General features: G+C 42.2%; 1 protein-coding gene across 5 annotated transcripts in view; it reads left to right on the top strand.

The window, feature by feature from the left end:
* The window catches only part of AP1G1 (adaptor related protein complex 1 subunit gamma 1), a 43,646-nt gene that overhangs the window by 17,984 nt on the left and 12,766 nt on the right, over positions 1 to 12,896 (top strand). For all 5 annotated transcript variants that reach the window (XM_082062721.1, XM_082062722.1, XM_082062723.1 and 2 more), the window contains 9 exons: positions 2,928 to 3,023; positions 3,512 to 3,592; positions 3,808 to 3,906; positions 4,393 to 4,448; positions 5,291 to 5,404; positions 8,906 to 9,046; positions 9,698 to 9,752; positions 11,846 to 11,968; positions 12,293 to 12,382. In XM_082062721.1, the coding sequence (XP_081918847.1) occupies positions 2,928 to 3,023; positions 3,512 to 3,592; positions 3,808 to 3,906; positions 4,393 to 4,448; positions 5,291 to 5,404; positions 8,906 to 9,046; positions 9,698 to 9,752; positions 11,846 to 11,968; positions 12,293 to 12,382 (855 nt within the window). The remainder of the gene's footprint in view (positions 1 to 2,927; positions 3,024 to 3,511; positions 3,593 to 3,807; positions 3,907 to 4,392; positions 4,449 to 5,290; positions 5,405 to 8,905; positions 9,047 to 9,697; positions 9,753 to 11,845; positions 11,969 to 12,292; positions 12,383 to 12,896) is intronic.

Genomic DNA, 12,896 nt, shown 5'->3' with positions numbered 1-12,896 from the left:
TTTGCTTCTCTCCCCACCCCAGCACAAACTTCTTTATGCTGTTGACTGTAATTTGCTGTGCAGTATTATTGCCAAGATTACCAATAGAAGGGTATCTGACGATGTCAGTGATTATGCCATTCTGACTTCTTGGTCAAAGGACAAAAAATTGGAAGAAAGCTGGTAGAGCAGAACTGGCTGTTTGGTCCTCTTAAAGGTGCTTATTTATCTGCATGGCCAGTTTACTGTTCTTCCTTGGCTTGTCTGTATCATTAGGGATTTCAAACAGTACATCCTTTGCGTCTTAGCACAGTGCCATGCATCTTCCCTTGCCCTGATTGTTTATGTCAAAGCAGGAATGAAAGTGGGACTAGGGTCACCTTGAAGGTGGTCGTCCGTGTTACTAATGGTTTAATTAAGATGAGAGTCATGGAAGAAAGAAAGAGCTGAGTCCACAAAGTTTAGGTACTAGGTACATTTTCTAGCTCTCTCTTGTAGTTGTTTATGCTGTGAATGGTATAACATTGATCTGTCCCTAATGCTTGCTTCGTCTGTTTTGTCCCTTTTGTCTGTTTGGAATCCTGCTGTGTTAGAATGAAAAGGTAAGAGATAATTCTTCTAGTTGGTGCATGCTTGCATTGAATCTGTAGATGTTTGTCTCTTGTGAGACAGTGCCTCTCAATGCCACGTTTGTGATGGATGCCACATGCTTAGATGAATTTTACTCGTCTCATGATTTTTGTGTGCCGGTCTGGTCTTGTCACTAAACCTCTATACCCACGGCAGCCCTGAATGTCAGTTGTGGCCTTCTCCAAACACAAGCCTGCTTTTCTCAAGCTCTTTCTCATTTGAAGAATACTTTAGGGAATTTTTTGTGCCTATGCAAAACTGGGCTTTCTTCTTATCAAAAGTGGGGCAACGTGGGGTGATTCCCAAAAGGGAGCAGGAGAGACAGTTACTCAGCTGCCAGTAAGTGGGCTTCCTGTGCTCCAAAGAGCATCTGCATTGCTGCTGTTTTTCATGGGTGTAATTTGACTACAGAAGATTGGGAGGATGGCTCTCAACCAATCTCCATGGCTGTAATGTTTCCTTTTGTTTGTCTTGTCCTCAGTCCTAATAACTCTTGCATGTTAGAAAGCAAAGAAAACATTACCCAGGGTTCTAGGAATGCTCCAGCAGGTTATGCCACCTGTCTATTGCTCTCTCTTGAGGGAAGATGTTGCAGCATCCTTTGATTTCCTCTTTAAGGCAGATAATAAGAAATTAATGGTTCCTTTTGTTCGTGTGTTTTATGAAATCCATGTTTGCAGAGGAGTATGTAATTCCTGAAGAGCAAAGGTAGGGATAAAGAGAGATGATGGCGAAACTCAGCTGTTTCTCTTCTTGCACTCTGCCACAAATGTACAGGACTTTAGTCCAAAAAACATTGCCAGTTTAGTATGTCCACACGTGGCTGTTGTGTTCTATAGGTCAGGAATGAAAAATCCACTTAGTGCAGCCGCCGTAACCCCCTTGTGTAGTTTGTCAGCTCCTCTCTAGCCAGTGTCTGGATTATTTTAATAATGGCAGTGCTGAGAGGGATAGAAGAAACTTTCTATGGAAGCAGTGAAGCTTGTAGAGATGTACATCTCTGTCATCCACCAGGAGTGGTTTTTCTCTTATAGTTCAATGAAAATTAGTCCGGTTTCTGTCTTTCAACCCTAAGATTTTTCATAGACTGTGTGAGGAGTGAGCTTCCATTTAATCCCTGAGACTATTTTGTTACTTGTAGCTGCTATGAAGGTTTTTGGAGATAAATGGTAGATTTGATGTAGCTTGTCTGCTTTAGTGATTGGCTTATTTGCCATGTTCTGCCCTAAACTGATGACTTGCTTAGCATGTGGGATGCTACAGAGACACATTGTGGTTCCTCAGAGCTGCCCTGCCAGATGAATCGTGTCGTGAGAGATGTCTAAGATGGAGGGAGCTGAACCAAACTTTTGCAAATAAGAGCATTTCTTCAAAGCTGTGTACGAGTCTTGAAAGATAACTTAGTCCTGTGGGTAGGTGCCTGTGGGGAGACCAGTGCCATTAACATCTGAGGAATCTGAACTGCTTCTGAAAGCTTTTTAGCCCACACAGCTGGAAGGAAACTTTTAAAATATGGACAAAATAAATGGATACAATTTTGTGCTCCTGAATCTGGCATATTAGCAGTGCTTCCATCAGTTTCTCTGCTATTACGCAAAACCCTTCTAACAGCAGTGAAGCAAAGAACTTGGTCAGTTTAGTGTTGCTACTCTTGCTGAGAAGTTTGGGCTGAAGAGAAGGAGACTAGACCCTGGAGCTGCTCGCAGGGAAGAGTCTAACAGTAGAGTGCTTGGGGAGGGCTGGAGGGAAATCTGTTCTCAGCACTATTTGGAAACTCTTGGGGAGGAAGCAGATCACAAAGCTTTTATTTTTAGAAGCTAAGTTGGATAGAGTGTCAACATTGAAGGAATTCTTAATAATTTAATCATAGCAGTATGGTACTTGAAAAGATCAAAACCCTTGGCTATGCCTGCTGCTTCCATGGAGATGTGTGCTATAAATGAGTCAGGAACTAATGTAAAGCCCCCAGCAGTGAAGTCCTGGAATTACAGTATTTTAGTAGTCCCAGCACATCCCCTTTCATGAAGACAGAAATTTAAGTTGGTATTTCCTCTCAGGTCTCAACTCCCAAGCTCTGGTAGATTTAGTACTTTAAAGATACAATATGATGCTCAGGTCCTAGCTTAATTATTTCTGATTGTGCCCAAGCTACGCTGTAGGTATTCAGCTAACATCAGCTCTAGGTGTGCAGGTTGAACCTTGTGGAAGAATTCATAGACTGACTTGCTTTCAAATACAAGATTTGTTCTTCAACCTGTACTTCAAAGCTGGCAGGGGGAAGGAACAACACCCTAATAGGACAACTTTCTTCTTCACAGCTTGTTCCCCAGTTAGTTCGTATTCTGAAGAACCTTATCATGTCTGGATATTCACCAGAGCATGATGTGTCTGGGATCAGTGACCCCTTTTTGCAGGTAAGATCTGACGCAAACAGTGATTGATATACCTTTAATTCTAGTATTCTGTGTGTTTTGAGACTTAGATATGATGAGGTGGTTACCTTGGGGCAGCTCTAGCAATTTTAGCATTTTGTGCCTTTGTTAGAGCTGATTGTGCAAATGCTCTTAATCTGCCTTAGTGAAAGACACCTCCCTCAGTTTAAGCAGCAAATGTAGTGACTTATCATATTAGCTGAAGTTGTGATAAAAGGGAGGAGACACGTGTTGCTCGTGCCCGGTGTGCGGGGGGTACTCTTGGCATTGCTGGTAGTGGCAAGGCAGTGAGCTCAGCATGAGCCTTTTCTTTTTTGGTAAAAGTCTTCTGCACTTTGCTTAGGAAAGGCAGTCAGCAGCTTGGTTTGCTACTTTGCCGCTGCTCGGGAAGTGTACTGGGCATTTTGTGGTCCCCATGTAAAACGCTGTCATCCAGTGAGATTTCTGCTTTGCTTTATTTTGTCAAATAGGTACGAATCCTGCGGTTACTAAGAATTTTAGGGCGAAATGATGATGATTCTAGTGAAGCAATGAATGATATACTTGCACAGGTGAGGTCTGCAAGGCTGATGAACAGCCTTAACTTTCTCTTTGGTTTCTTAATAACTTGAATTCAGCAGCACTGGCGCGGATGCAGCTGCTTGCTATGCAGGGTTGAATTTTGTTGCAAGGGACACATGTTTGTAGGTGTGATGCTTGTTTGCTAGGGATAAAGGGGTTCTGTTTTGGATGCATTGGAGTTGCTTATTTTGTTTCTTTTCTCCAGGTTGCCACTAACACAGAAACAAGTAAAAATGTGGGAAATGCCATTCTGTATGAAACTGTGCTGACTATTATGGACATAAAATCTGAGAGTGGACTGCGAGTAAGTTGCCTGTGCTGTGGCCTTTTTTTTTTTTCCTAGGCTTGTATTAGAGTAATTTGTGTAGAGAGTGTGAAGCAGAGTTGTTTCACCCGAACGTAACTTCACAATCGGCTCTAGATAAGACTGTAGCCTCTTCAGAAAGTGGTGTTTGTGTTTTGTGTGGTGTTTTTGTGTTGTGTGTTTGCATTGTGGGGTTTTTGTTGTTGTTTTGGGTTTGGTGTTCTTGTTTGTTTGGTTGTGGTGTTTTTAAATAACAAAAATAAAGCAAAACTTCTTGCAGACCATGTTCCTTTGGCACAGGAGGGAGCTTATGCTGTGTTTGTCTTAGCTTTTCCTCTGCTTAGTCAGCTTCTAGAGTTCTTTGTTATGCTTTTGGCCAAGAACTGCAATGGTAGATTTGACACATTGCCTTTAAAATCCTCTTGAAACAGTGAAGGTGACCAGCAGCCTTTTTGGATCACTGACCTTCCCTAACTCTTTCTGCAGGTGTTAGCCATTAACATCCTTGGCCGTTTCTTATTAAACAACGACAAAAATATTAGGTAAGTTGTATGAAGTGTGTTTTGGCAGCACCCAGTTTAAAATGTGAGAAGCGATTACACAAAGATTATGCTTAAGTGGAGCTTTCCAGGAGACCATGTTGGAAAGTACTGTTGTTGGGTTAGTGTGACTGTCTAGCTTGCTTCTTCCTTGGGCCATTCTTTTCTTTGTCAAAACCTTAACTGACCCTGCCTTTCTTAGTTGATGAATCTGGGTCTATGATCTAATTCTTACCTTGTGATTTCTTAAACTAGTCAAGTGGCTTCTTCCAATAAGCTGTGACTCCTGTCTTGTCTGTGGTGCTGTTCAAATCAGAGTTGGCACTGGAGATCTCACAAATTAGGCAAAGACTCTGTTTTTTTTCTGGTTGTGTGCTGTTGCCAACACAGAAGTTTGGTTGTGCTTTGGTCACTATGAATCTGGAAATGGAATTTCTGCAGCTGCTAGAATTAAGTCCAATCTCTAGGCACTTTGTTTGCAAATCAAGGTACAGGTAGAAGACTGTAGCACTGGGAACTGCAGCTCACACTGGTTTGAGTGTATGATCTGCAGAGGCCTAATCTTCAATTGCCTTGTCTTTTCAAAATCTTCGTGAAGACTGGACAACAGACACGAGCCTGGGAACGGGCGCAGCTGCTCATCTGGGCAGCAGGGTGTTGTGGGGCGCGTTTCGGGTTTGTGTGGGAACTCACCTTTGGAGATACGCCAGGCAACCCCCTGGGAGATAGCAATTTATTATGAAGTACAAGAGAACCGTGTTCTAAGGTTTGGGGGCTGTGAATGTCTGTGCATAGAAATTAGACGCTTACTGTCAGCTATTTATTGCTGTGTGTCCCTATCCCAGATACGTAGCTTTGACGTCATTGTTGAAAACGGTGCAGACAGACCATAATGCAGTACAGCGGCACAGAAGTACGATTGTGGACTGCCTGAAAGATCTGGATGTCTCCATTAAAAGGTAATTGAAATGTCAGTGAAACAGACTCTCAAGGTTGACAGCCTATGGGAGATGAGCAGAGCATGGGGAAAATGACAGTAATCTTGGGGAACTGTAACTGAGACAAGTATTAATGCATAGTATCATTTGTACTTCAAAAAAGGTAATGAATATATGCAGCTACCTTCTTTGGGAAGCTGCTTTTACACTTCATGTGTCTGGGATTAGAAAAAGAGATTTTTCTTTTTGCCTGTTTTCCCCCCACCCTCCATGGAGTCTCAGTGGAGATCAGACTGTGTGCTCACAACAGGATGGAAAAGCCTCTGTGAAGTGTGATCCTAATCAAAGCTATTCTGACATGCTCTGTATTGCTTTTCTTTCCCAGTCTAACAGCCAATGCCATGTTGTCTTGAAGCAGTGTTAAGCCATCCAAATAAACGTATTCTAGATTAAGTTAGATTACACAGTGGTAGAATTCAGACTTACTTGATTGTTCAAATAATGTGCTTACAAACCACATCCTGTTATGCATTCTTGGTGTTCGTTGGTCATTAAAATTCAGTATGTTGCTACTTCTCTAAGCAATGGGAGCTCTTGCAACCTTACTTTTCACTACCAGGAGACTTTTTTTCTGATAGTCTAAACTTCTTCCTCTGTTTCTTCTCATTTCTTGAGTTATGTTCCTTTTACTCATGATAGTAAATTTTTCCTGTTTCTGTCAGACACTCATAGATATGCTTGAATTGTTTGTTCTCACTTTTGCCCTACCTGTCTGGAGCACTGCCCTTCTCAGTTGAGTCTTTCGGCCTGTCGATTGCGTTCTCTTTCTTTCAGAACTCTCTACCTCATGGTTATTCTTTCTGTAACTGGTGGTCTGAGCTCAGTGCAGCGTACGACATGTCAGTGATGGGGACAGTTGCATCCCTGTTGCATCTCGTGGAATCTGTCTGCTGTAGGCCAAAATTTCATTGAACTGTCATCACATCATGAATATACTTTCAAAATTGCTCAACCTCCTTTTTTTTTTCTGTCTTGTCAAAATGATTAGCTATGCCATAGATAATGATTTTTATAGGCATTCTTCAAATTTATGCTTTATCTTTGTATCAGATGTAGATTTTTAACAGCACTGCTCTCAGTCTAATAGGTACAGAATAGGAAAGAAATTGGATCTGTCTCGCTTCTGAAACTTAGTTTTAACTGTTATGTAATGGGTATCATGTAGTCTATTTTTAGAGTTGTAGTCTATCCCAAAACACAAATTTGCGTGTAATACGCTGAGCAAGTCAGGCTGCTGTTGCGGTTCAGTGCCAGAGCCAGCATGAGGCTGGACTGGGGAACAGCAAAGCCTCATTTAGGTTTGGGATGGAAGACAACAAGAGTGTTCTCTTGGTGCCTGCCTGGAAAACAGGTGCGGTACAATGACAGAGCTTCATGTCTGAGTGCTGTTGAATGATGAAGCCTATGAGTGATCCATCAGCAGAGCATGACATTGCCGTGCTGACACTCATGCTGCTGACAATGCACTGTCTCCATTGAAGCCACTTATGGATGGGGTGTCTGGGTCCCAGGTAGCAAGGTTCAAGGGCTGAGACTTGAGGGACAGAATCTGAAGCATGGCCTGTTCCCATCATCCTTTAAACGTTGCTGTGCATCTTTGGTCCATGTAGTATAATTCAGAATGGCCTTACCATTTAATTCAAGTCCTTTTGTCTGTCTTTTGTGACAGAAATGAACTGTGTAATATGATCAAAGTAAGCAGTATGTGTTGAGATAAATACCTGGTATTAAGATTGCAGAGTTACCTCTGTGCACCTGCAGTATTAATGTATCTGCCATACCGTGACTGAAAAGTTAAACATGGAAAACCCGTAACCCAGTAGGGTTAGGTGTAAGGAGTTGGGAACTAATTGGAGGGATGAAAACAGTTCTAATAATTGTATAGGTCTTCAACCAGCCACAGATCTAGATGATAAAAGGTAACAATTTAGTTATGTATTTCCACCCTAATTCTGAACACCTTGGTGTTTTCTAGGTCCCTGGGTATTAGTTGGGTAAAATGCAAAATAACACATTTCCAGTTCACAATTCTATAGAAACCCTTCTTATTCCAATAATAACTAGGGAGATGTTGAGAAATAGTGCTGTTTAGATGTTTTCACATTCTTGAGAACAAATAATTTGCACCAAATACCATTGGGTTGGGTCATGCGCCTGGTCTAGGTTGTTGATATTTCATGAACTTTGGGAAAATACTAGGCAATCAGAAAAAATAACTGGCCACGCGGAAGGCTGGCAAGCTTGACACTGGAGCTAAACAGAGTCAGTGGGGACTGCTCCTGGGTTTGCTGCCGGTAAATATATTAAAAGATGACAGCATAATTCCTGTATCTCAACATTATGATTTTAATGAAAATTGCTGGTGTTAAACACACATTACAGTCTGATCCATATTGAAAAACAGACTTCAGAACTTCTGGCTTAGTTTTGGACAAAATCTATTGCACAACAAGCAGTACAAAATCACTGTACACATGAAATGGTTCAGCAACTGTCCAGATGATTGCAAAAGATAACTGAAGTGGGGGAAGAAATTTTTAATGTGCCGTGAGGATCTTTCTTGTCTTCTCGTAGGCTATCTCAGTGACAAACAGAGAATAAAGTTCCTGTAGTATGAAGAGGACCTGACCTGGAGGTTTGGGTTCTGGATTACACCAAATGCTCAGAATAGTCAGGGTTGTTTAGCTGTTTTAATGCATTGTTCTGTTGTATTTCAATGCAACTAGTTGTCAATGTTGTACAGAAATCAATCACATTTGAAGATAATCTTCATTCAAAAGTGTTGGAAGAACAGGAGACCTGTTCTAGAATCAATGCAGAAGCTTGAAGAAGGACAAGCTCCTGACCTGTGTGTGTTTGAGGAGCGGCAAAGAGCCGGCACACTGTCTGTTGGTGTCACCCAGTGGTGTGGGGGGAATGGGCTCTGGAAAGAGCACCAGGGTAATTTTGGGTTCTAGAAATCTTACATAGTCTATCTGGCAGTATAGAATAAAGCTTATTAGTTAATATTTTAAATCTCTACTGTATTTAGAGATTGAATATATGGAGATTGAAGCAGGTCTCTCCAGGAGAAAGTGTGTTGTAGCCTGTCTTATTTATTGCAGTTGTGTGTCAGAAGTGACCAGTGTGTGATTACAAATACTTGGACAGTCAGACCTTAACACTGATAGACTCCAGTTGCTGAAAGATGTTTCCAGCTTTTAGGATGTCTGGATAGGTGTTTCTAGAGCGCCTCACACCTCTGCTCCCCTTTAGGTTTTCTTGAAGGTAGATATTTATTGTCTGCCCGTGAACAGGAAAATACTGGTATGTTTAATGTGAAAGGCTGTTCTCATAGGATTAATAAATATTGCTCTCTTCTTAATTAAAAGGTAAGCGTATTCGAGTAGCTGGACTTGTGGTTTTATTTTTTTTGTATCACTAGATGGAGATACCTCATTGGTTTTCTGTCTCTTGCCCCAGGCGCGCAATGGAACTGAGCTTTGCTCTTGTTAATGGGAACAATGTCCGTGGAATGATGAAGGAGTTGCTGTATTTCCTGGATTCCTGTGAACCAGAGTTCAAGGCAGACTGTGCATCTGGAATATTTCTTGCAGCTGAAAAGTATGGGGTCAATTTACTTGCTATTAATTTTCTATACGTCCTTGGAATTATGAGCACTTTGTGTGTTGTTCCTTCCCCTCCTCATCCCTTAAGAGACAATATGCTGATCATCTCTTCTTCATTTGCTGATCTCTGTGTGGTTTGTCAGTTTTAACCCCCTCTGAGGAACAGGACACACTGGTGCCTTGGGACACGCTGTTGTGTCTCATACGGATAGTCCTTATATCACTAAAACAGTCTAGTATATCGATATCTGCAGCATTTCGGAACAGCTGTTGTGCTGACATGCTGAGTCTCCACATATACAGATTCTCTCTGGTTAGTTGGATAAGTGAGATGAAACTGTTGAGCTATTGTAATCAGCAGCATGACTTTGAAGTATTGTACATACAAGGTAAGGATGTGCTATATTATATGGACTGGTGTATTTATTCATCTTTCCAATGTTGGCATTAATACAAAAAGGTCAAAGAATGTGAAGTGTCTGCTGTTTTGTTTTGTGGGGACTTTTGTGTGTGTTTTGTTGGTGTCCCCCTCTTAGCAGACAGTGGGCCAGGAACTAACTGAATGTGTGGAGGTTCTGATGATGTTTCTTGCTGGTGTTGAAGGCCAGCACTTACTGTTCTAACTTGTTTTTCTTAATTTGGTCAGATACGCTCCGTCCAAACGCTGGCACATAGACACAATTATGAGAGTCCTAACAACGGTAAGTGAAATTACCTTTCTTGTGTGTGACTACATCATTTTTCTTTTAAATTTGTGTAGGAAGTTATCATGATGTTAGAGATGCTTGCAAAGGCTGGCAAGATAGCAAAAGCTATGATACGCAGAGGAAGCGTACTTAAGTGGTAATGGCCCAGGACAACCAGTGAGAAGTATGTAAACTCAGTAAATATGACTGAGTGTTTTTAGAAGAAACCTATGATTTCAGAAACACGCAAGAATACAGTGTGCAGCAGAGTTTTTCTACTGCAGTAATCACATCAGCTTCCAAGTTCAGACAGCGCTTGTGCTGTGTGCGATTCCAGTATGTGGTGCTTTCAGGAGAGGGTGAGCACAGCCTGAAGTGACTTGCAAAGAGAAGGGGGGGCGAAACCATTTCTTGGAATTATTCCAAGTTGAGTTTATTAAAGCTTCTTAATGAAACTCCATTAACAGCTCTCTAGTTCCTCTTCTTTGGGTTTAATTATTACTTTTTACTTACATTCGTTTCTTTATAAACATCACAGCTAAGGTGGAACTGGCTTAGTGTTTTGGCAAACAAGAGATCTTGATAACTTGGGTAGGCAGCGTTCCCTGAGGCAAAGGAGTGGGAATAGATTTATTTTATCAGTATGAGTGAATGTGTTAGCTGACACAGGAACAACCACAAAACCACAAAAGAAATGCGAAGAATAAATTTCTATTCATTACCTTGCGAACCAGGGGACCTCCAAAGCAGCAGCCGGGCAGAGGCGCACAGGGAGCGCAGGCTCCGCAGAGCTCGGTCCTCACTGGAGAGTTACCACACCTGCTGGTTTCACCGGTGCATCGGGGATTCAGCAGATGCAGTTTTCCACTGTGCTTTGGGTTTCCCACAGCAGGGCAGGAATCTCAGGCATGTTCAGTCAGTGCCTCTGAGTCTATCACAGGCCTGTTGTTATCTAAACAGAAGTTCTACTTGTCAAGCACACAACACCAAACAACAATTAGTATATGTGTTTTTCTACACCCCAGATGCAAGTGACTTGAGCATGCTGCAGTCCTCCTTGCCAATCTTCCATTATGTTTCCGCAGCATTCAAATTGAGAGATTCATCAAGAAGTCAGTTTGGCCTGTGTGCTATTTTGCCACCCTGGAACAGAGAAGAGTAGATTCCTCTGAGCTGAGAATTGATTTTCATTAGAAGGCTGGCTGTGAGAATTGCTCTCAGATTACTTCCTTCAATTAAGTAACTTCCTTCTCTTGGCTGCTAGAGAAACCATTGATAGAGCTGTATTCATGAGACTGCCTACTGCAGACTTGCAGATAAACATCTTTTTCTGTTTAGCAGACTTAGGAGAATACAGAAAGAAGGCATTGGCCATCTTGGAGTGGATTCTCATTTGGTTGACCTAACTGGGCTCACTTAATTTCCATCTTTTTGCATGCTCTGCTCTCAGTGCCACAGGAAAGCCTGAACAGAATAGGTTTTGCACAGATACGTCTTCCCTTCAGTGCCAGAGCTGTGTGGTTGTGTACTGCCCCACATACTTTCCTGGCCTTAAAGTGGACTTTTCCCTCTGAGGTCTGTGTCCTATCAGAAACCTCACAGAGTGATATTTTGGCAAGTTCCTGAGTCCTGTGCTTATTTGGCATAGGATCTGGCTTTGAACAAGCGATTGAACAAGCTGGGTTCTGCCCCCAGGGTGGCTTTTACCTTAAAACCTTCCATTGAACAGACGAGTTTTCTGTGTTGCTTTTTGTTCCTTCTGTAGCACAGGCTTCTTATGTCCACACTTGACAATTTTGGGATATCTGTAGGATAGATTTCTCTGGGTATAGTTGGGTTCATTGAGCAAATGTACTGTCCTGTACTTCTGCCCACATGAGCCTGCTCAAAATCAACTATAAAGTGCTTGGGGATGAGATTGATTTTTTTTTTTTTATATATATCTGTATTTTAAAAATATATATATATATATGTATTTTTTGTTTTTTAAATTTCCATGCACATCAGGTGGCTTTGTGAAGGATATCTGCAGATACTGGACATTACTGAGAAGTCAGATAGCGAAATCTAGCTACTTTTGTCTCTTAAATACACAATTGTTCTTGCAGGCAGGGAGTTACGTTCGTGATGATGCTGTTCCCAATCTGATTCAGCTAATAACTAATAGTGTGGAGATGCATGCCTACACTGTGCAGAGGCTCTACAAAGCCATCCTTGGTGATTACTCCCAGGTAATACCAAACATGACCAACTTCAATTTCCTTGTTGTACTGCAATAAGCGTGTTTACTAAGCATCTCAAGGTAAGTGAACATCACGCTGTCTCGCTCCAAGGGACAGGTTGCAGAGGAGGTGTGTCTTCTGTAAGCTCATGTTCTTTTTATTTTCTCCTGTTATGGTTTTATTGATCAAATCAAATATTCCTGTTTCTTCTCCTGTGGGGAACTTCCTTGGCTGGGTGGAGGGCTGAGCTTGCTCTGGGAAATGGTGATGGTTTAGTTTGTCATACAGGCATCCATATACCTCTGAGGCATCTGGTTTTTCTTCTCCTAACAGCAACCGCTGGTGCAAGTGGCCTCTTGGTGCATAGGAGAGTATGGAGATCTTCTGGTGTCTGGTCAGTGTGAAGAGGAGGAACCAATACAGGTATAGCTTGGGAAAGAACAACTGTGTACCTGGCTGAGGCTGGGCTGCTTGGCGCTGGCTGTGTGAGAGGAATGCTTGCAACAATTACTTAGCACTGGTGCCCATGATGGTGATGAACCCTGGACAGGAATCTCCTTCCCTTGCTGCAGGCATGGGCTGTGTCACCACTCACGGTGAGGATTGCAGCTGCAGTTGGTTTCAGTCCTGACGTAGCTCACAGGTTATCTCCTGGGGTATTAGCTGTGTATTTTCATAGAATCATTTTGGTTGGAAGAGAACCTCAGGATCATAGAGTCCAACCATAACCTAACTTTAGCCATAAACCACGTCCACAAGAACCTCATCTAAACACCTTTTAAATCCCTCCAGGGATGGTGACTCCACCACTTCCCTGGGCAGCCTGTTCCAATGCCTGACAACCCTTTCCAGGAAGAATTTTTTCCTAATATCTGATCTAAACCTCCTCTGGGACAACTTGAGGCCATTTCCTCTTGTCCTGTCACTTGCTACTTGG

This window comes from Streptopelia decaocto (assembly GCF_964273445.1).
Source record: "Streptopelia decaocto genome assembly, chromosome: 11".
NCBI classification, from domain to species: domain Eukaryota; kingdom Metazoa; phylum Chordata; class Aves; order Columbiformes; family Columbidae; genus Streptopelia; species Streptopelia decaocto.
Note: the sequence above shows the minus strand (reverse complement) of the source record. Positions and strands in the feature narration are given on the sequence as shown.